General features: G+C 49.4%; 1 protein-coding gene across 2 annotated transcripts in view; it reads right to left on the bottom strand.

Annotated features, from left to right (window-relative positions):
• The window catches only part of LOC142499210 (leucine-rich repeat and fibronectin type III domain-containing protein 1-like protein), a 28,040-nt gene that overhangs the window by 317 nt on the left and 4,884 nt on the right, over nucleotides 1-22,839 (bottom strand). For both annotated transcript variants that reach the window (XM_075608246.1, XM_075608245.1), the window contains exons 2-4: nucleotides 19,057-20,448; nucleotides 16,680-17,176; nucleotides 14,439-14,536 (exon numbers count right to left, since the gene is read on the bottom strand). In XM_075608246.1, coding sequence (XP_075464361.1) covers nucleotides 14,478-14,536; nucleotides 16,680-17,176; nucleotides 19,057-20,438 — 1,938 coding nt within the window. In that variant the 5' untranslated portion in view covers nucleotides 20,439-20,448 and the 3' untranslated portion in view covers nucleotides 14,439-14,477. The remainder of the gene's footprint in view (nucleotides 1-14,438; nucleotides 14,537-16,679; nucleotides 17,177-19,056; nucleotides 20,449-22,839) is intronic.

A 22,839-nucleotide genomic window follows, 5' to 3' on the forward strand; every position in this document is an offset into this window, starting at 1 on the left:
CGGTTAATGCATTGCAAAGCACCAGCTGCATCATTCTACTCAGTTATTCATATTTAAAGCAGAAAACACAAACAATAAATAAAACGTGTACAATAAAGTCATGTGGTAATACAAAAAGCAGTAAAGTCTACCCCACAGCATTTTGGCATGTACAGTAGTCTTACGGTACAGTACAGTATTAATGTTTTACGCAAGTTTTTTTTTTTAAATTATAACATGGACGTTTGGCCTAGACCAGTGATTCCCAAATAGGGTTCAGTAGAACCCTGGGGTTCCTTGAAGCAGTCTCAGGGGTTCCTCCTACAGACCACGGACCCCCCTCCCCAGAACCCGCTCGCTCTAAGGACTTCAGGTTAGGAGCACACTCTAGCAGCATGACTAGGCACTCCCGGTGTCTGCTGCTAGCTAGGGCGAGCACGCGCAGCCCTTCCTGCTCTGCCATTCTGCTGTCCGCCGCCTCCGCCGGCAACCGGAGGATACCAGCCTCGCCTCCCGTCTGAGGTAGGCATATTGGAGGGGGAGAGATGATATGAGATCCAGGGTGGCGGAGGGTGATGTGAAATGTGGAGGGGGTGGGTGATGTTGTGAGATACAAGGGGGGAGAGTGATGTGAGATGCAGGGGGGGAGAGTGATGTGAGATGCAGGGGGGGTGATGTGAGATGCAGGGGGTAGGTATATGAGGATGAGGATGATGAGGGGAACAGGGGGAGATATGTGGATGATGAGGGGTGCTGGGGGAGATATGAGGATGATGATGATTTTACCCGTGTGGCCCGAATCTGTTTTCCTGGGAGCAGTTCAGCCCTTCTCACTTTACAAGTTTAATATGTATTGGTGGGGGCGGGGTATTTTTATTATGTATTGCGGGGTGAGGTTATATGTATTTAGGGGGATGGGATTTTTTGGTATGTATTTTGGAGGGGGTATTGAGTGAGAGTGGGGTAATTAACAGAAGGTAGGGGCGAGTGAGAGGAGAGGGTGGGAGGGAGTGAGTGAGGAAAAGAGGGAGTAAGATTGAGACGCAGGGGATAAATACATGCGAGGGGGGAGGGTGAGTGAGATGGAGGGGAGAGAAATACATGGGTAGAAGGTGGGAAATAGAGGGGGCTCGTGAGGTGTGAAATTTTGTGATTTACCCCTGTCGAACCTAATATGTGTCAGCCAGATAGGGGTTCCCCAAGATTTTTTAAATACTTCAAGGGTTCCTCCAAACAAAAAAAGGTTGGGAATCACTGGCCTAGCCTATTATATGCAGTGATCTCAAACTCTGACAAAGATGCTAGCACTCAGTGACTGAGCTGGAGCAATAACACCAATAGGAAAAGTAAGTGAGTAATGCTCAACCTTGTATGAGGTCCAGAACTCATGAAGAATGTTTTGTGACTCTGGAACTCCAGGCTTAATATGCATTTATCGTGTTGATAGGGCTAATTAAAATAATAAAACATATATATAATATAACAACACATTTCTATATCATATCTAAACATTTGTATAACATTTTTGCATCCTTACATTTAAAAAAAGAAAATCTTGGTTTCCTGAAAAGGGAAATATTTGTCATTACATAATTTTCGTGGACCACAGAATTCCACACAGCACAAGTTGAAAACAAATGTAATAACAGGTTTATTTCCCAGTGTTCACACATCAGATTGGTAAACCGCTCACCTAATTATATGCTTGTCAAAAGTTATTATCCACAGCCGGTACATATATGGAAGTGGTAACCAGAACTAAAAACGAAGAGAAGGGGGATACAAAAATCTCCCGAAGGTCCCTATTTACTGCATTCAGGATACGGTCACAAAATAAGTGTAACTCCAGTACTCCTCCTACCCTAACACCTTGGCATCCTTGAGGCTTTCATGTCTGGGACCAGAGTAGACATAGTGGCACCCAGCCTGGTGGCCATCTGGTCTCTCGGAACCCGGACTTGGAAATCCTACAGTTCATATACAGTGCATCAAACATATATACCTGTATTAAATGTACACATTAATAAAATATGCTTTTACACTTTACTTGGCTAAAATAATTAAGTCTGTTGTGGTGTGTGGGATAGAATTAGAATCTTTACTTTATACTCACTAGCCTTATCCCAAACTCTATGTAAAAACCTGACCTGTTATTTTACCAAATCCTCTCAGCTTTGTAACTTAGCTGGCGTATCCCCTGAACCCCTATACTGGATAGAGGGTAACCTGGTCATATAACGGGCATCCCACCTTTATACTAGGAACCCGGGTATGTTGCAGGGATACATTAACCCCTTATGCCCCATTTACCTTTCCGGACTGTGCTGCAGCAGGAATCCTAGTGGTGAGTCGCAAGAACGTTTTCAGGGTAGGAGTTTGACAGGAGAATTGTGCTTCAATGTATCTGAGAATCTTAACTGATTCCCGGGTACATCTTTGGGGTATCCTGTAACTCGGGAACCCTGCTACATAGTCACAATCTGTAAAGACTTTCTCCGTCAACCCCACCCTGAAACTCATAGCTATGCAATTCCGGCTTGCTGGCACCCCTGGACAGGTAAAAACACAAAAAATCTCTATTGTCGCATAATTTGTATAGCCACAGTAATGCATATACGATAGCTGGGTCCAAGAACTGACACTCTAGGACCCCAAAACATGGATCAGGAGTAACCAAGAGGACTTCAATGTAAGCCCTGCTTCCCTTATTCTGTTCAGCATTGCTGTTAAATTAACTAAGTGACTGTCCCATGAACTGCTAAACACTGCAATGTCATCCAGGTATGCCCTTGCATCCCTTCCAGTAATCTGTTGACCAGGCGTTGGAAGGTACCAGGAGCATTTTTCATACCAAATGGCATCACTAAAAATTCATAGAGGCCACTTGGAGTGATAAACACTTACTTCTACCTAGCCTCCTGGGTCAAGGGGATCTATCAATACCCTTTGGACAGGTCCATGGTAGTCAGATACTTTGCCCCCAAGAGCTCATCTAACAGCTTGTCCATACGGGGCATTGGATAAGCATCTGACACCGTTCCCGCATTGAGCTGCCGATAGTCCACACAGAACTGGGTGGCCCCATCCTTCTTAGGCACTAGGACAGAACACTATGCTGCTGTTAGGAATGTGAGCACACAGCGTCTCAGGCGGTGCTCACGGCTCTCTCCTTACACTGCTCAGACCCTTCCACTACAACCACACAAGCCCCCTTCAGCTTCATCACTTACCCCTCGGCATGGTGGGATGCTCCACGAGGTCCTTCCTCCTCGCTCTGCGCCGCAGCCGTCGGCGCGGAATCGCCGCCCCGCACGCACGTGCGCACCCCACGTTGCTTCCTCTCATGCACACGTTGGACTTACAGTGCACACACAAAAGCCCTTGAACTTATCCCCACTCAGGCTCCGCCCCCAAACACCGCTTGGTTACAATCTGGCTCTTGCTGAGTGTCACCTGAGCTCTAAGAACAGCAGCCAATGTACTGAAGCTCCCTGGGCTCCTCCAGGCACGCCCCCTCTCCTGGTTGGCTGTTCCAGCTTTATATACCCTCTCTGTTCTGTGCTTCCTCGCTCGTCATAGTTTTTGTATGGGTGTTTCACAGTGCTTGTTCTTTGATTCTCTCGGTTTAGACGCGGCTTGGCAGACTACCCCCTTTGGCTCTCGACTTCGGATTGTTCCTGTTTAAGTACCTTCTGGCTCCCTTCGACCTCGGCACTCATCTCGATTCCTCCATACATCTCCTACCCCTGATCTCGGCAACAGCAACGACAATTCTCCTGGGAAAACGGTATCGGCAAGTATTCTCGCAATACACCCCATCTGGCCTGGCACCATCTAATACCACAACCCGGACACGTCCCTCGCTCTGTCGGTGTGTGTATTCATACCTGCCACCTCAGTTCTAGGGACAGGTCTGGTCTGCGGGCTACTCCGGCGTAACATTATGACGAGCCCACAAGACGCAGACCAGGCCGAACTGAGGCAAGCAATCTCTACGCTGATACAGCAAAACCAGGCCATGGCTGATCAGATTGTGGCCCTAACACGCCAAATGGCTAAACATTCGGCTCTGGTACCGGAAGCACCTGTTCCTCTTTCTCCTCCACAGGCTGCAGAACCAGTCAGACCCAGCAGTCAGGACGTGAAGATACCGCCCCCCAACCCGTACGCTGTCAACCCGCACGAGTGCAGAGGTTTCCTTAACCAGTGTGAGGTTCAATTTGAAATGGCACCCCTTCAGTACGACACCGGCCGGAAGAAGGTAGCCTACGTGTACAACCTACTGACGGGCAGCACGCTGGCATGGGCCTCGCCAGTCTGGGAGTTGCGCCCGGACCTGACACAAGACTACCTAGCCTTCAAGGGTGAGTTCCGACAAGTCTTTGATTCCCCTGCACGCCGGGAGATGGCGTCTGTTTCCCTCCTCCAGATAACTCAGGGGCAAAGATCGGTGACACAGTATGCAGTGGAATTTCGCACGCTCGCCGCCGAGATGAACTGGGGACAAGAGCCGCTCGTCTCCGTCTTCTGGCAAGGTCTCTCGGAGTCCATCAAGGACGAGCTTGCTCGGCAACCCAGGCCAGACCAATTGGAGGCGCTCATTGACTTGGCCGTACGTATTGATCAACGCATCCAGGTACGACGCTCGGAGCGTCAGAATGCCCGGCCACTAACCTTCCAAGCACCCTTCCCCAACTCTCCTCTGGTTCCTAGACCACCTCCTTCACAGCAGCTGGCACTGGAGCCTCCCGAGCCAATGCAATTAGGGGTGCAACAGATCCGGAATCCACTACGACAACACTGCTACGCCGGCGGACTCTGTTTCTACTGTGGATCCCCTGAACATCTGGTCCGTGCATGCCCTTTGCGTCCGGGAAATGGGAACACTCAGTGAGTATGGAGGGGCTCTCACTGGGTGTTATCTCTCCTCGTCCCCTCCCCAAGGAGGCACTGCCTAAGAAACTTACGATTCCTATCTCTCTCGCAGGCGCTGAGTTTCGCACATCTACTGCTGCCTTTATCGACTCCGGTGCTGGAGGAAACTTTGTAGACCTCGATTTCGCTAAACAGAACCGGATACCTTTGGTGAAGAAGGCCCAACCTATTGCCTTGGTTGGGATTGATGGTCGTTCGCTGTCTCCACCCTTAATCTCGCTACAGACCGTACCTCTCCTGCTATCTACCTACTCCCACAGCGAGACCCTGGTACTTGACGCCATCCAGGCCCCAGGTACGCCAGTAACCCTCGGCCTACCTTGGTTGCAGAAGAACAACCCTCCAATTGACTGGGTCTCACCTACCCCCATGACCTGAAAACCGAGGTCAGGGATGTCTCCCAAACTCTTGGCTAACACAATGACTCAGGACTCCATTCTTCCCCCTGTGTATCACCCTTTCCGTGAGGTCTTTAACAAGGTCTGCTCAGAACAATTGCCTCCTCATCGGTCCTACGATTGCCCCATCGATTTGGTCCCAGGATACACCTTGCCCAAGTCCAAGATTTACCCATTGTCGATACCTGAGTCTCAAGCCATGGAAGACTACATAAAGGAGAATCTTGAGAAAGGATTCATACGGCCCTCCAGTTCCCCGGCGGGAGCAGGGTTCTTCTTCGTGAAGAAAAAGGATGGTACTCTGAGGCCATGTATTGATTACCGGGGCTTGAACTGTATCACCATCAAGAACCGCTATCCTCTCCCCTTGATCACGGAACTCTTCGATAAACTGCGTGGGGCTAAGATATTTTCCAAATTGGATCTCCGTGGGGCTTACAACTTGGTCCGCATCAGGCAGGGCGATGAGTGGAAGACGGCCTTCAACACCCGCTGTGGGCATTATGAGTACCTCGTCATGCCTTTTGGTTTATGTAACGCCCCGGCTGTCTTTCAGGACTTTATTAATGACGTATTTCGGGAGGTGCTCAACATCTTTGTTATTGTCTATTTAGATGACATTTTGATCTTCTCCAAAAATCTTCAGGATCACATTCATCACACCTCGTACGTCCTCTCACGTCTACTCAAACATCACCTGTATGCCAAACTAGAGAAGTGTACCTTCCATCAACGCTCTACCCAATTTCTGGGCTACATTATTTCGGACGAAGGCTTTTTGATGGATCCAGGTAAACTCCAGGCAGTTACGGAATGGCCCAGACCAGAGACTCTCAAGGCTATCCAGCGCTTTTTAGGATTTGCGAACTACTATCGGAAGTTCATTCGCAATTTCTCCACTCTAGTGGCACCCATCACGGCGTTGACTAGGAAAGGGGCTGATCCTTCTGCCTGGTCCGCCGAAGCAATCTCCGCCTTCCAGGCCCTTAAAGAGGCATTCGTCATGGCACCGATCCTGCGCCACCCCAACACAGATCTTCCCTTTGTCATAGAAGTTGACGCATCGGACTGCGGTGCAGGGGCTGTACTATCACAGAGGTACTCGCCCAAGGATAAACTTCACCCTTGTGCGTATTTCTCTAAGAAATTTTCCTCCGCCGAGAGGAATTATGACGTCGGCAACAGAGAATTATTGGCCGTTAAAATGGCACTACAAGAGTGGAGACATCTGTTGGAAGGGTCAAGGGAGCCATTTTCTATTTTAACGGACCACAAAAATTTACTTTATATCGAAGGTGCACGTCGCCTCGGTCCTCGACAAGCTCGCTGGGCGCTTTTTTTTTCTCGCTTCAACTATCATCTATCCTATATCCCGGGAACGAAGAACGTGAAGACAGATGCGTTGTCCAGACAATACTCCTCGGAAGACAGGCCTGAGGCAGCTTTGGAACCTATCCTACCTCCCGAGAGAATTTTGGCTACTTCCACCTTCAAATCGCTAGACAAGATCAAAAGGGACCAGCAACAGATCCCTTCAAACACGGCGATCCCCTCTAACAGGCTCTTCGTCTCGCCCAGATTCATTCCAGAGGTCCTAGATTGGGGACACTCTTCTAAAACTGCAGGTCACTCAGGTTTCAGAAGGACGTTAGACTTAATTCGTCGGAACTTTTGGTGGCCCAGTATGTCTAAAGACATTGCGGAATACACTCGCGCTTGTCCTGTATGCACCCAGAACAAGACACTTCCACAGAGACCTCAGGGACTTCTCCTCCCATTGCCAGTGCCTGCTCGTCCTTGGTCCCATATCTCCATGGATTTCATAGTCGACCTCCCTAGGTCTAGGGGCTTCAACACCATTTTAGTTGTCGTAGACAGGTTTTCGAATATGGCCCACTTCATCCCCCTCAAGGGACTGCCCACCTCTCCCGCTCTAGCAGACATTTTCTCCGAGCATATCTTTAGGATCCATGGCATTCCGTCTTCCATTGTCTCTGACAGAGGATCCCAGTTCGTCTCCAAGTTCTGGAGGACCTTCACTAAGAGACTGGGAATTGTCTCTTCCTTCTCCTCTGCATACCACCCCCAGTCCAATGGACAGACGGAGAGAACTAACCAGTCGCTGGAGAAATACGTCAGATGTTTCATCTCCGATTCCCAGGATGATTGGTCCCAACTCCTCCCGTGGGCAGAGTACGCGGTCAATTCGGCCCGAAGTGAATCCACCCGAGAAACTCCATTTTTTGTCAATTATGGGTTTCACCCTCCCTGCCTACCCATTTCTAATCTGGCTTCTGGGGTACCGGCGGTAGACGAACGGATTTCCACTCTCCAAGACATTTGGTCCAAGGTACAAAAGTCTCTCCACAAGGCCGCCGATACTGCTAGACTTCAGGCCAATCGCCACCGTCAGCCAGCACCCAACTACAAGCCAGGGGATTTAGTATGGCTCTCGTCAAGAAACATCCGCTTGAGAGTCCCTTCCCCTAAACTGGCACCTAGGTTTTTGGGACCCTTTTCCGTCGTGGAGCAGATTAACCCAGTGGCGTTTCGCCTTAAACTACCACCCTCCATGAGGATCCCAGACGTTTTTCATACCTCGCTATTAAAACCCCACATTGCCAATCGTTTCTTTCCTAAACAGACCAGCAAGCCAGATCCAGTCACGGTACTCAATAACGAGGAATACGAGGTACAAGCCTTACTGGACTCCCGCATCTCCAGGGGGCAGCTTCAGTTTTTGGTCCACTGGAGGGGTTTCGGACCCGAGGAGAGGTCTTGGGTTCCGCTCAAAGACATCCATGCACCCAGCCTCCTGAAGACTTTTAGGAGGAAATTTCCAGACAAGCCGTTTTTGGATCGTCCTGAGGCCGATCCTGAAGAGGGGGGTACTGTTAGGAATGTGAGCACACAGCGTCTCAGGCGGAGCTCACGGCTCTCTCCTTACACTGCTCAGACCCTTCCACTACAACCACACAAGCCCCCTTCAGCTTCATCACTTACCCCTCGGCATGGTGGGACGCTCCACGAGGTTCTTCCTCCTCGCTCTGCGCCGCAGCCGTCGGCGCGGAATCGCCGCCCCGCACGCACGTGCGCACCCCACATTGCTTCCTCTCATGCACACGTTGGACTTACAGTGCACACACAAAAGCCCTTGAACTTATCCCCACTCAGGCTCCGCCCCCAAACACCGCATGGTTACAATCTGGCTCTTGCTGAGTGTCACCTGAGTTCTAAGAACAGCAGCCAATGCACTGAAGCTCCCTGGGCTCCTCCAGGCACACCCCCTCTCCTGGTTGGCTGTTCCAGCTTTATATACCCTCTCTGTTCTGTGCTTCCTCGCTCGTCATAGTTTTTGTATGGGTGTTTCACAGTGCTTGTTCTTTGATTCTCTCGGTTTAGACGCGGCTTGGCAGACTACCCCCTTTGGCTCTCGACTTCGGATTGTTCCTGTTTAAGTACCTTCTGGCTCCCTTCAACCTCGGCACTCATCTCGATTCCTCCATACATCTCCTACCCCTGATCTCGGCAACGGCAACGACAATTCTCCTGGGAAAACGGTATCGGCAAGTATTCTCGCAATACACCCCATCTGGCCTGGCACCATCTAATACCACAACCCGGACACGTCCCTCGCTCTGTCGGTGTGTGTATTCATACCTGCCACCTCAGTTCTAGGGACAGGTCTGGTCTGCGGGCTACTCCGGCGTAACAGCTGCTCTAGCATAGCCCTTGCCTGTACTTTCTGCTGTACACTGAGCTGAGACCCTCTCAACCTGCGCTACTGTGCCCCCCTGCCTAGATTCCCCTTGGAGGTCAGGCAGAGCATTGTTCGCCGGGTCCCCCATCGGTGGGCTACAAATAGTCAGTAAAGGTGATTTGGTGCTCAAGCATGGAATCCCATTGTTCTGAGTATATGAGGGGGACACTTCTGGGACATGAGATATAAAACCTTCAAAGAGCTCCAGTTGCCCTGAAGGCAGGGGTAAATGCACAAAGACACCCCCCCTAACCTCATTGGGCTGGCCCCAGGTACTTACTCACGATTGTGTCACCAGTAGTCCTTCTCAATCTGCGTGCAGTTGCCAGTAGGGAGAAATCCAGTGCAAATGGGTTAGTGCAACGCACAGCAAAAAAAGGGGGTGATGGCAGGTCTGGCAAAAATATTTCTTTATTGGGTGGACATAAAAACAGAAGGCTGCAACCTTCTACGCATTTTTGCCAGACCTGCCATCACCCCCTTTTTTTGCTGTGCGTTGCACTAACCCATTTACAAATAGTCAGCACTGATGCCACACTGTTTAAAATAATCCTTAAGCATATTTATATGATAAGTCCTATCATAACTATCAAACTGTACAACATAGTTGCCCTCAGTCATCTTCCTGAGAACCGTGTATGGTCCAGAACAGGCAGCCATTAATTTGTTCTGCCGATTGGGCTTCAGAACAAGTACTTGCTGTCCTCGGATGAATAATCTGCTACAGGCATTCTGATCATACCAGGTCTTCTGCTTTGTCTGAGCTTCCCTGAGATTAGCCTGTGCCAACCCCAGAAGCTTTTCTAACTGGTCCCTGAGATCTACCATGTACTGAAGCACAGAAGCATCAGTATTGGCAGTCTCCCCTTCCCATCCCTCATGGAATAGGTCAAGAGGTCCCCTCACCCTGCAACCATATAGAAGCTCGAAGGGAGAGAACCCGGTAGATTCTTGTGGTACCTCTCGGTATGCAAACAGGATGTGCTGCAGATGAATCTCCCAATCGTTCCCTTCAGCCTCTATAAATGCTTGAAGCATCTGCTTCAGGGTACCTTAAAACCTTTCACATAATCCGTTTGTCTGGGGGTGGCAAGGGGTCGTGCGCTGGTGCTTCACCCCACACACATCCCAGAGACACTTCAACAATTCACTCATGAATTGTGACCCTTGATTGGTTAGAATCTCACTAGGGATATTCTAGTGAAGATAACTAACAATGCCTTAGCTACTGCCCTAATATCAATGGTGGAAAGGGCTACAGTCTCAGGATACCTGGTGGCAAAGTTCACCACTGTGAGGCTATAAGCTTGCCAGACCAACTGGGGATCATGAGGGGTCCCACTATGTCCATAGCTACCCTCTTGAATAATTCCCCAATTACTGGTAACGGGTTCAGGGGTGCCTTCATATGATCACCCGCCTTATCTACTCACTGGCAGTCATCACAGGCGTGGCAGAACTCTGCCACTGCTCCTGATGCCCCCGGCCAATAGTAATGCTACAGCAGCCGGGCTCTCGTCCGAGTGACCCCCTAATGCCGTGCTAGAGGTATGGAATGGGCTACTTGTAACAGTTGCTGTCTATACTCCCTCGGTACCACTAACTGTCACATACTGGTCCAGACCCTTTCTAAACCTGTAGACCCCTGCTCGCTATACAAGAGCCCACAATGCCATGAGTACTGATCTGACCCACTGTCCGAGGCAGACTCGGACACCCGGAGCCTCATTCCCTCCAAGCTGGGATCAAACCTCACTACATCCCTGAACTGTGTCCCTAATTCTGGCCACCCACCCTTAGTCTCTAGGTTGGGGGAAACAGGAACATGTAAAGGGGAATGTAAGTCAGCACACTGTCGCGACTCAGTCTGGCTTACCTGCCTGGTCTCCTTTGAGACCCCTGGAATTGTTGGTCCCAAATGCATGGGGACGGTGGATCCTTCAGGTAATCGCTGCAACAGGAGCCAGTTCATCCGTAAAAACACATGTTACATCCCCCAGGTCAATTCCAAAGAGGACCTCAGCATCTAACCCAGGCAATACCCCCACCTCCCTCATGCCACGTCTGGCACCCCAACCAAGAAAGACCCGGGCAACCTGGATGGACCACGATCCACCGTCTGGCATGGTCACTTGCATTCCGGTGCCCAGGAGCAAATCTTCTGACCGGACCATATCAGCTCGGGCCAGGGTAACTGTGGCACTGGAGTCGAGCAAGCCGGCCACTTGGCAATCTCCGGTGGTCACTTTGTGCAGATGCTACTGCCGGACATCGTTGGATTGCAGCACAACTGGTGCAATCTGATGCCCCACGATCTCTGCTGCTGGTCCACTGGTGGCAAGTGTAGATTCCTCTGTCGAAGTCCATCGCTTGGCTGGTTGGACGGCTGCACTTGGCTCCTCTGTGTGTGCCAGTCACACACAGGCGACAGGCCTTGCAGCTGGAGAGCATTGTCGCTGTTGGGGTACACCAGACCTCAGATGGTCCGGACAGTATGGCTTGATGTGCCCAGTTTTGTTTCACTGGTAGCACCTTCTTTCGTGTTGGAACTCTGCAGCTTTGGGTGCACTTCCATCCGCTACAGGTTTGCTCTTCCACAGAGGAGTGATTTTGGCTCCCTTGGCCGTAGTGGCCGTATTCCGAGTAGCCCCTGTCTTGCGCAACAGTGCCCGGCTGGTGACAAATTCATCGACCATTTTTTCAGCTTCCTCATAAGTCTTTGGCTTGCGGTCCAAGATCCATCCCCTCACGTCCGAAGGGCACTGCTTAGCAAATTGCTCTTTGAACATCAAGTCCAGAAGTAAATGGTACTTTATAGCACTGTACCCCTCCACCCACTGTGTCCCGTGCAAAGCCATGCGGGAGGCTAACAGCATGTAAGACTCCTGTGGCACCCAGTCCCGTAAAGCCCAGTCCCGTTTTGGCACCCAGTATCTGTGACATTAGGCTTCAAAGTTCCTCAAAAACCCGTCATTTTTATCCGTGCCATCCACGAATATACAGAAGCTGTGGTAATCCACCCGGGGGGGGGGGGGCAGCTTGCTCCCTGTTAACAAGGTGGGAATGCGGGGCAGATGCCCCTTGTGCGGCTGCAAGCAGCCGGACCCTTTCGTCCAGGGTCACCCACTCTCCCCATGAGGCAAGGTGTGGCGATTCCAGGGGTGGCAATTCCATTAGCTACTGGGGCTACCACGGCCGCACTCCCCCGAACCGGTCCCCCAACAAGATCCATGTGGGCACCCGCTCCCTCCCCATGTCCTTTCTCCGCCACCAGGACTGGAATGACCACCTGTGACCCTGGCTGAAGTGTGACCACTGCAACTGCAGCTGAGTGTATGTCCCCCTCTGGTGAAGCAATGCGTGCTTCGTGAGATTCCAAGTCCTCCTCCAGTACGGTCTTTGACCGACTGTCCATCAGCAACCCATAACTCTCACATCGCGCAACAATCTTGGCTCGGTCCCATGACCTGTACTGACCCAATCGCTTGTCCATGTTCGTCTGTGGGCACTAAGCTACATGACAAAGAGAACCTGTATTTTCCATGCTTTGTGAAATGTGAGTACATTACCGTTTGTTTTGGGAGCTCGCAATCTTCGAGTTTCCCTCTATGTTATAAGAACCCGCAGGATTTTATAACATAGGCTCAATCGATCCCACCACTGCTACCAGTTAATGTAAAGCCTGTCATGGGCGACCAGGTTTATTAACACCTTTTTATACCGGGATCATATGATTGAGCAAAACAAGGAGGTAAAATAAATTGTAATTTATTCCAGGAAAAGACATACACACAATGGATCACAATATGCAATAGAAAATATACTTGCTGGGGATCTGGGCTAACAAACTAAACTTTTCTAGTCCAAATGGCTACAAAATGAAGTCTGTTTGAGTAATTTCCAATGACCGGGAGGTACTCACAAAAGTCCTGGAACTCAATTCGGCATGCAATTCCAGCCACAACCGCTACGTTCCATTTTCAGAACTTGGCCCCTGAAATCGTAACTTAGAAAATGACTTGCCTTGAAATCTCTGAAGCCGGATCGCGTCTATTTCTCCCAGAGCATCTTTGAATTTGCCACCGTTGGTTTGGCGCTTAGAATCTCAGGTCCTTATTGGCTGCAAGTTTTCTTATAGGTTTTGGAGTCCCATTCACAAACCACTACAGCCAATCAGCATGTGGGAATTTCCCTGCCAGCCTATCACCGAATTGCCGGTATACTGAAGCCGGGTGGGCACCGATTTCAATTCTGCTAAGGGGGATGCGCCAACCTGGCACCTCTGCCTTTTAGCATATTGAGCCCCCCTTCTGTCCAGGCTCCGCAAAGTCTGGGACTGGGCAAATGGTGGCCGGATAGCCCTTTGTGCTATCAGATGGGGGTACTTGAGTGTAACTCCAGTACTCTGCCTGCCCTAACACCTTGGCATCCCTGAGGCTTTCAAATCTGGGACCCGAGTAGACACAGTGGCACCAAGCCTGGTGGCCATCTGGTCTCTCGGAACCCAGGAGTTTTAAATCCCATAGTTCATATACAGTGCATCAAACATATATACCTGTATTAAATGTACACTTTAATAAAATATGCTTTTACACTTTACTTGGCTAAAATAACTAAGTCTGTTCTGGTGCGTGGGATAGAATGAGAATCTTTACTTTATACTCACTTGCCTTATCCCTAACACTCTGTAAAAACCTGACCTGTTATTTTACCAAAACCTCTCAGCTTTGTAACTCAGCTGGAGTATCCTTTGAACCCCTATACTGGATACCGGGTGACCTGGGCATATAACGGGCATCCCACCTTTACACTAGGGACCCTGAGTATGTTGCAGGGATACATTAACCCCTTATGCCCCATTTACCTTTCCGGGCTGTGCTGCAGCAGGAATCCTAGTGGTGAGTCGCAAGAACGTTTTCAGGGTTGGAGTTTGACAGGAGAATTGTGCTTCAATGTATCCGAGAATCTTAACTGATTCCTGGGTACATCTTTGGGGTATCCTGTAACTCGGGAACCCTGCTACATAGCCACAATCTATAAAGACTTTCTCCGTCAACCCCACCCTGAAACTCATAGCCGTGCAATTCCGGCTTGCTGGCACCCCTGGACAGGAAAAAACACAAAAAAATCTCTATTGTCGCATAATTTGTTTAGTCACAGTAATGCATATATGACAGCCGGGTCCAAGAGCTGACACTCTAGGACCCCAAAACACGGATCAGGGGTAACCAAGTGGGCTTAACCTTTATTGTTGAGCCTGGTTAAACCCTCACCGTCACAGGGACCTTAGGGAGATTTTTGTACCCCTTCTCTTCGATTTTACTTATTTCTCAGTGTCCAACAAATGATTGACGCCCCACCCATACCTTGAAGTATTTGGATGTTTCCCATTGGTGGAGAATCTGTCAGATGTTGACATCTGTCCAATCACAGGACATCCTGTTCTCCCCCGAAATTTTGCAGCCTGTACATAAAGCAGACAACAGATACTGTTTGCGTTTGTAAAGTATATTCTATTCTCTGATTTCATCTGTACAGTTTGTTACACCGTGTCTTTGTTCTGTCGATCTTATGTTTTATCTAGGTAAAAATGACAGGGTTTGAAAAGGGTCAATCAAAATCCTACATACCGCAGAACAATATCAGAGATATTGTTTTGGATGTGTAAGGTTTTGATTTAAAAAAAAAAAAATGAACACAGTGCACATTAAACACATGGCATTCTTATTTGGTTTTAGTGGGAGGAAACAATGCCACACCATGAATCTGTGACTGGTTGTTTGTTGCCTGTGATATAAGGTTTGAGTGAATTAACTTTTTCCCCTTATTGAAATATTTGACTGATTTCAAGGAAGTTTTTGGTTGTAGGAAGGGGCTTCTATTCTTGCATAGGCTGTATAACTGAGTTTGTGAGAGATGAAAGTTATGTGGTTTATCGGTCCATGTTATGTCTTTGGGATTGGCATTGGTGCAAAGGTAATATTGGTTCCAGTGGAGTTATCTGTGATTTTGACAATAGTTTCAAACAACTGTATAAGCAGGGGCTGCCTTGCAAGTTTTAGCCCAGGGAGGAAAGCCTTACCAACTGGCCCAGGAACCAGGCAACCCACACATCAAACATTTGCACGCTGCACACATCCTACACACCATGCAATAAACAAGCTGCGTACACATGCAAACCCAGAATAAACAAACACACCTAATGTACATACTATATACCAGGGGTGCGGAATCTGGGGGGTTGAGGCAGTTACAGAGATCACGTGCCTTCCCCAAGGCATTTAAATTAAATGACGGGGAGCGCGCACAAGGCCTCTGTAACTTCTCTTACATGGTCTCCGGCGGCTTCCAATGATGCTTCGCCATGATGCAGCAGGGTCACATGATTAGGTCAGGTGACATTGGGTAACAGGTAAAGGGGGGGGGAGCAGACTGAAAAGTGTGCGCACCCCTGCTATATACAGTATATATGTACACATATAAAAAACACATAACACACATGATAGCAGACCAAATACACACACTCAGTATGCATGAACAAACACATGCACACAGTGCATGCTATCCATCCACACTGTATTGGACCCAAGAGCAATTCATGCATCATGCTGTATATACACACACACACCATACATGCAAAAAAATATGTATACAGTAACATACTGTAGACAGGGCACTCCCCAAATAATGTAAAAAGTATATTACAGTACTAATCGTCCAGGGGATAATATAGAGAATCAAAAAGATGGACAGGCATTCCTCATTGCACAAAAGTTGGATTTATTAGCCCAAGGTTTTGGACCATAAATGAGGAGTGCCTGTCCATCTTTTTGACTTTGACTCTCTCTTGTCCCCCTCTCGTCCTGAGGCAAATAGCTGTTTAATGAAGAAATATCTATTTAAAAATAATTTTATAGTTACCATGAGATAATGCCGTCTTTACCTCCCCCCCTAGCTCACTGTCTCAGCTTCTGCTGCAGACTTAGACTGTCCTGCTTTCGGCTTTGGGAACAGGAAACAAACCCAAGTGCGGGGCTCACGACAGTCACTAAAGAGAGTAAAGCGGCCCGCATTCCTGGAAATAGGACCGGCCTGGGGGGAAATTTCCCTAATGGCCAGCCCACCCTTGTGTATAGGTCCTGACAAAATGTAGATTTTCTGCAGTCTGTGATACATTTTAATGGACCAAAAAGAGAGTTCCTCATAAATATAATGAATAATGACAGTGTATAATTTAAAACATTAGGAAATCTGTTTGTCCAATAAAAAAAATATCACAACATTTAGCAAATCTTGTTTTTGTCGAGGAAACACCCCTGTTCTAAGTATCCGTGTCTGGTTGTGAGAGGATTGTAACCAAGTTTTTTAGTACCATAGAGAGGTCGTGACAATATGTTATCCAGTGATCTATTGTGGGGGTTGTTATATATAAACATAGAAGTACTTCCTCACATTTCCCCTGAGCGTCCCCCTCCAGCTTCAGAGCATGACCTCTTGCTCTAGCACTTCTATTTTTCTGAAACATGCTTCCCTCCTGCACCTTGTTGAAATCCACGTTGGTGAATGGGCTTGTGCCCGTATTATTCAGGAGGTTGGGTCACACTCACCTTCCTCAGGTGCCATGTTGCTTGTGGCACACATGTCCCTGGCAGACTTTGTGCTGGGTGACATTTCTCCCTCTGTTTTGAAGTCTGTGGTAAGTGGCATCTCCTTGGGAGCCCCGGTCAGTTTAGCACAAGAGTGGACGTAAGCCCCGAGCTGCTGCCCATTGGTCTGTGAGTACACATTGGTAACTCTGGCTTTGCCCCCCTCCTCCTGGCCACTGTAAACCTTGTACCGGATCATCAGGATGATGATAAATACCAGCACCGAAGCCACAATGATACCCCCGATGATGATGATCATGGTGCCTCCCAGAAACTGGGTGTGGAGGGGCTGGCACTGCCCACTCTCCTCCCGCGTGCTGAATTGAACACAGCCCACCACTCGTGTGGCAGTCAGCAAGGTCATCCCATCATCGTAAACAGCAAGGATGCACAGGTCATACTCACGGCCGGGGGCCAAATCATTCACCTGGAAGCTCCTGTTATTGGGGGGGATCATCCTGAAGGGACAGAACAGAGGGGAAAGAGTGAGTAAAATTAGGCAAGAGTGATCATGGGGGGTACAAGAGTGAAGTAAAGGGTGGGGGCAAGGGTGAGCAAGAGTGGGCGGCAAGAGTGGGCAATTGGGGCAAAGGTGATCAAGGGAACAAGAGATGGTAACCATATACATGTATATAGTGACACAGGGCAATAGGGACACTGACAGGGAGATGGTGGCAGAGGGGCATAGACGTATGGCAAAGAGACACAGTGCTGTATTTACAGACACACAGACAGTGAAATACTGTAATGTCAGAAACATAAGAGGCTGTTTGTGATCTGTGTGAATGCATACGGTACAGTGTGTATGAGTCAGTATATACATATCAGTGCTATTTGTGTTGGTGTGCATATTTACATTAGTATCAGTGCTGTGTCTGCATTGTGTATATTTATATAGTATATGTGTGAGTCAGTTCACATATAATTAGTATGTCACTGAGTATATTTACTGTACATATGTGCCTTCCAGTGTGTGTATTAACTTATTAGTGTCTACTGTCTTTCTGTCAGTATGTGTATGTGCATGTTACAATCCTTGCTTTGTCTGTCAGCATGCACACTCACATGTCAGTGTGTACACTATGCCAGATTGCGTCTGTCACTCAGTGAGATGAAATATAGGATCTGATGGAATTACATAGAGAAAAGTGATATCCATCTCTCTTTCATGTGAGCCACATCTGTGGGGCTGGAATTGAACAACAGGTAGATTTGTTAACAGCCTCTCAGGCTCACTACTGTAATGTTGATTTTTGCTTTGTATTTTGAAGGAGGATTGAAGACAGAGCTAGAAAGCAATGAGGCAGAAGGTGGGAAAAACGACATGGAAACTGCTCAAATGTGAGGAACCATCAACAGAGCTCACATAATATTAGAGCACAGTGATGTAATTACATAGGTCATCACTCTATACGACCACAAATACACAACAATTCGTTTAATATGGAGATGAAACATAAAATGGCTCTGCTACTGCATATCCTGTCACATGACACACTATGCTACCCCCCACTATGATCTTCTTATTAAAACATGCATGGCGATCTCTCCCTAGGCTCCTTTTATTATAAGGTGCACAGCTATTTATCGCTATGCTTTTCTCATTATAACATGAACAGCTATCTTTCACTCTGTTCCTCTTTTAATAACCATGCACATGTATATATCTTACTATTCATCTATTACAGCATAAACAGCCATCTCCCACTAAGCTTCTCCTATAATTGGCTGCACAGCTATCTTTTTCTCTTGTTCCTTTCACGTGCACTGGTCATTCTCATTCTGCTTCTATCACTCTCTTTGAGGCAGAGTAATCAAGCTCTGATGAGGGGTACTGCACTTGACCTGGCGTTAACTAACATTTAAGTTAATGGAAGTTAACGCCACATCAGGTGCAATACCCCGCATCAGAGCTCGATGAATCTGCCCATTGTGTCTCTTTACTTCTCCGTCTGTCTCTTTCACTCTCTGTCTTTCTCTGTCACTCTTTCTTTCTGTCACTCTGTCTCTATATATGCATACATTTATAGCAAGAGAAGGCAACCTCGTGGGAGGAATGAGTGGAGCACTGCAAGCAGGGTGGGACACAGCTAGAAACGGCACAGCATGAATAAAAAATCTAATTTAATAAGTGACTGGAGACATAACAAAAGGAAACAGAATTGTACACTCTGACGTGTTTCGGGCCTTGGCCCTTTGTCAAAGAGTAGCATAAATGTATGCATACATTTATATTATCCATGGTGACATTGCCTCTTCTCATTATTCCCTCACTCACTCCCACACTATTACCCTCCAGCCCCATCTCTATTACCCTCTTGTCCTTTGTGCCACCTACCTGTAAATCAGACTGTCATCAGAGGAACTGTTGTACTGCACCTGGTACATTCGGATCCCAGGAATGTTCCTGTCCAGGAACCAGCTGATCAGTGCTGAGCTCTGGCTCAGCTCCACTGTTATTACCTTCCGGTCTGGGTGCCCACTTGAGTCATTGTGAGAGGCTCCTGCCTTGGCTTGGTTGAGGATGTCTGAGGGCCCCTTGTCTAGTCTGTGCCGTCTTTGGCTGGCATTGGCCGGGTGAGGCAGTGGACTGACAGTCAGCTCCACAGCTGCTGTTGCATCTCCTGCAGTGTTGGAGGCGATGCAAGTGAAGGAGCCACTGTCTCTCACTGTAGTGACTGTGATTTCCAGAGTCCCGTTCTCATATGAAATGGCTCTGGATGAGTTGGATACCACTTTGCCCCCGGGGGACACCCAGTGGATAGAAGGCTCAGGATCTCCCACTGCCTTGCACTTCAGCAGAGCCCCCTCTCCCTCCATGACCCAGCTGACCCCTGAGTGGTGGGTAACGACAGGCGGGTCACACATGAATTCTTCCTCTGATATACTCCAGAAATATTTTCCCAGGAGATTAGGGGGCGAAGCGCAGGTCTCAAGATCGTCCTCCCGGGTCACACGCCGGAGCCACAGCAGTTCGCAGTTGCAGTGCAAGGGGTTCCCCCCAAACCCGAGCACCAGTGAGGAGAGGGGGGACCCCTTAGATTTGGCATAGACTGGATTGCGCAAGAACAAGGGGTCTGGGGGGATGGTCTTCAGCTTGTTAGAAGTCATGTCCAGCCGGGCCAACTTGTGTAGATTTGTGAAGACCCCTCCAGGGACAAAATCAATGAGGTTGTGATCAAGGTTCAGAGAGTTGACATTGGTGAGCTTGGAGATAGTCTCCCATGGGACCTGGGCCAGGTTATTGTAAGAGAGGTCCAAGTCTTCTAGGGTCCCCAGAAAGTCTTGGAATGAGCCTGCAGAGATAGTGCTCAGCTGATTATTGCTGAAAATGAGATGCCTCAGGTTTTGCAGCCCCCGGAGCTGCTCATCCCCCACAGAGAGAATGCGATTGTTGTCCAGATGCAGAGCCCGCAGTCCCCTGAGGTCCGCAAAGGTGTAAGGGGTGATGTAGCTGATGGTGTTCCTGGATAATGTGAGGTGCAGCAGCCGAGTCATGTTGGTGAAGTCCCTTCTCCGGATTACCGTGATGAAGTTGTCGGTCAGTCTCAGTTCCACCGTCCGGCGGTCTATGACTGAGGGCACAAAGAGCAGTCCAGTCTTGGCACACAGGATAGCCAGGGATGGTGCAACATTCTGGCACATGCATCTTTTAGGGCAAAGCTGTGCAGCTGTTACACCCGCAGTAAGTATGAGGATCCAGAGAAAGAGCCCCCCCATGATGCACCAGCTGTGCGGATGGAGATACAACAGCAAAAAAGTGTCAGGTTAAAGCAGCAAAATGTGACAAATCTTATATAAAAATAAATCAGTTCTGTACAGTACAGTACTGTCTGCATTTTTTAAATTCCTAATGCCATTTTAATGTACTGATCATTCTTTGGTTGCCACAGCAACCATTTAGAAAATCATATACACGTCCTCTTTTGAAGCAGGCTCTGACACGCACCTTTTTGAGCTCTGCCCTTTGGCAACAAAGTATCCCAAACAGATGTGTTGCTGTGTTCCAAACAGCAGACTGTCTATTACACTGAAAGCTGTAACAATAATGCCATGTAGTTAATACACAATCAAGATGTTTACACATTTATAACAGGAGCATCAAAGGATTGCTAGTTTAGGTAGAATGGAGAATTATACGTTGTTGCATGATTTACATATACAAAATAAGAAAAAAGGGGGAATATAGTATTGCTCCTTTAACTTAACTGCTCATTAGGCCGAGGCCCCGCTGCCTTAGTCAGCGTGCCCGCACTGCATGCAGGCGGCGTGTTGAGAGGCAATTGACTGCTACCTGCGGGCCGTAGGGAGCTGGAGCGTGGTTTGAGGAGTGGGGGGGCATGGTTTGAGCGGAGGGCTGCAGCGGGGGTCTCCCAGGCTGCAAGAGGGTGCACTGAGCCCCCACACATGCCCTCTGCTGCTCGCTCTCCGTGCTGCTCCGTGCTGCTCCTCCCCCCCCCCCTGGTTTCGGTCCCCCCCACCCACACACACACACACAACACATGCAACATATACACACATACACACACAGCCTGCGAAACGGGCACCACGGGGGGGGAGGGTAAATGCTGCCATGCTGTACAGAGGACAGTGTAGATCAGACCTCCCTCCCGTAGCTCCAGACAGCTAGACAGCTCCCCAGCTCCCCTCCTCATTGGCTGACTGCCGCACTACGTGACGCGTCAGCGCGGCAAACCACCAGGAGCTTGCAGCTCCGGAGAGCTGACGCGTCACAGCACGCAGTCAGCCCTGTCGGATAGCGGCAGCGGGGACCAGCACACTTGGGGTAAGGAGCTGGTGGCCCACGCGCACGCAGCCGCGCCGCCGATCGCAGCGGGGCCTCAGTCTAAGGCCTCGGTCCTGCTGCGCTCGGTGGCGCGGGCGGCCACACGCGAGTTCCCCACCAGCAGGGGAATCCTGCGGAGCCAGTCCCGGTCCCCCCTGGCTGCACAGCTTACTACACGCTGGGGCGCGTCAGCCGCTATGGGATACAAGAGAATGGTGATCCCTAGTGTTGACGCGTCACGTGGTGTGGCTGTGAGCCAATGGGGAGGGGAGGCTAAGGGGGGAGGGGAGGCTAAGGGAGGAGGAGAGGCTTCAGGGAGCGGGGAGGAGTGTGGAGTGAAAGCAGCATGAGTGCCTGTCTGTGTGTGTGTCTGAGTGCGTGCGTGCCTGTCTGTGTGTGTGTATGTGTGTGCCTGAGTGCGTGAGTGCCTGCCTCTGTCTGTGTGTGTGTGTGTTGCTTTACTTACCTTCAATCAGCAGCCCGAGCCGTAGAGGGAGGGGGGGGGGAGAGTAGCGGGTCCCTCCGCTCAAATCTCCCACTACCGCCCACCTCCCGCTCCGGCTCCCTCTCCCTTCAGACCGCATATCGCGGTCTGTGTATGTCAGTGCCCCGCCTGTCTCCAGTGCGGGCGCGCTGACTCTGGGAGCAGGGCCTTAGCCTTAGGCCTGGGACATGGTTAGCGCTTATGCGCTGACCAGTGCTGAGCCGTGCTGCTGCTCGGCACTGAGCCCCTGCAGCCGCAATGAGAGCGGCTTTAGCAGGGGCTTGCGCACGCGTCAGCACGCTTGGGGAAGCGTGTGTCTGACGGCGTTTTGAAACTTCCCCACTTGCCGGAGCGCAGGGCCGGTCACGGCTCCGTGACGTCTCTGGCCCGCCCCCGGCCCGCCCCCTGATGGCGCGCTGTGTAAGGCCAGGGAAAGCGCCGCTTTCCCTGAGCCTCAGCGCGCCGCCGCACTGTTTAAAGGCACTATGTCCCAGGCCTAAGGCAGCAATGAGGGATCCAACAATCAGAAGTTCAAAGTTCCAGTACCTGTACTTGACCTGGAGAAGTTTAGATTTCTTATAATTTGTGATACCTTTTAATGGACTGAATTGGGGAACATTATAGATGAATGCACACTGGAAGTAGAGACCCATGAGATTTGGACAGCTCTGTAGACATGAACAAGTGACCTGTGATGTTTTGAATGTTCTGTATACTATAACTTCATCCATGAAGAGCTCTCATGTTGGTTCATTAAAAGGTATCACAACAAACAATGAATTTACAATAACAAGTAATGCACTGCATGTCCTTCTAGCACTGAAGGGGTTAAGAAATAGTTTTGTGTAATT

The sequence above is a fragment of the Ascaphus truei genome, chromosome 7 (genome assembly GCF_040206685.1).
Source record: "Ascaphus truei isolate aAscTru1 chromosome 7, aAscTru1.hap1, whole genome shotgun sequence".
In the NCBI taxonomy this organism is placed as follows: domain Eukaryota; kingdom Metazoa; phylum Chordata; class Amphibia; order Anura; family Ascaphidae; genus Ascaphus; species Ascaphus truei.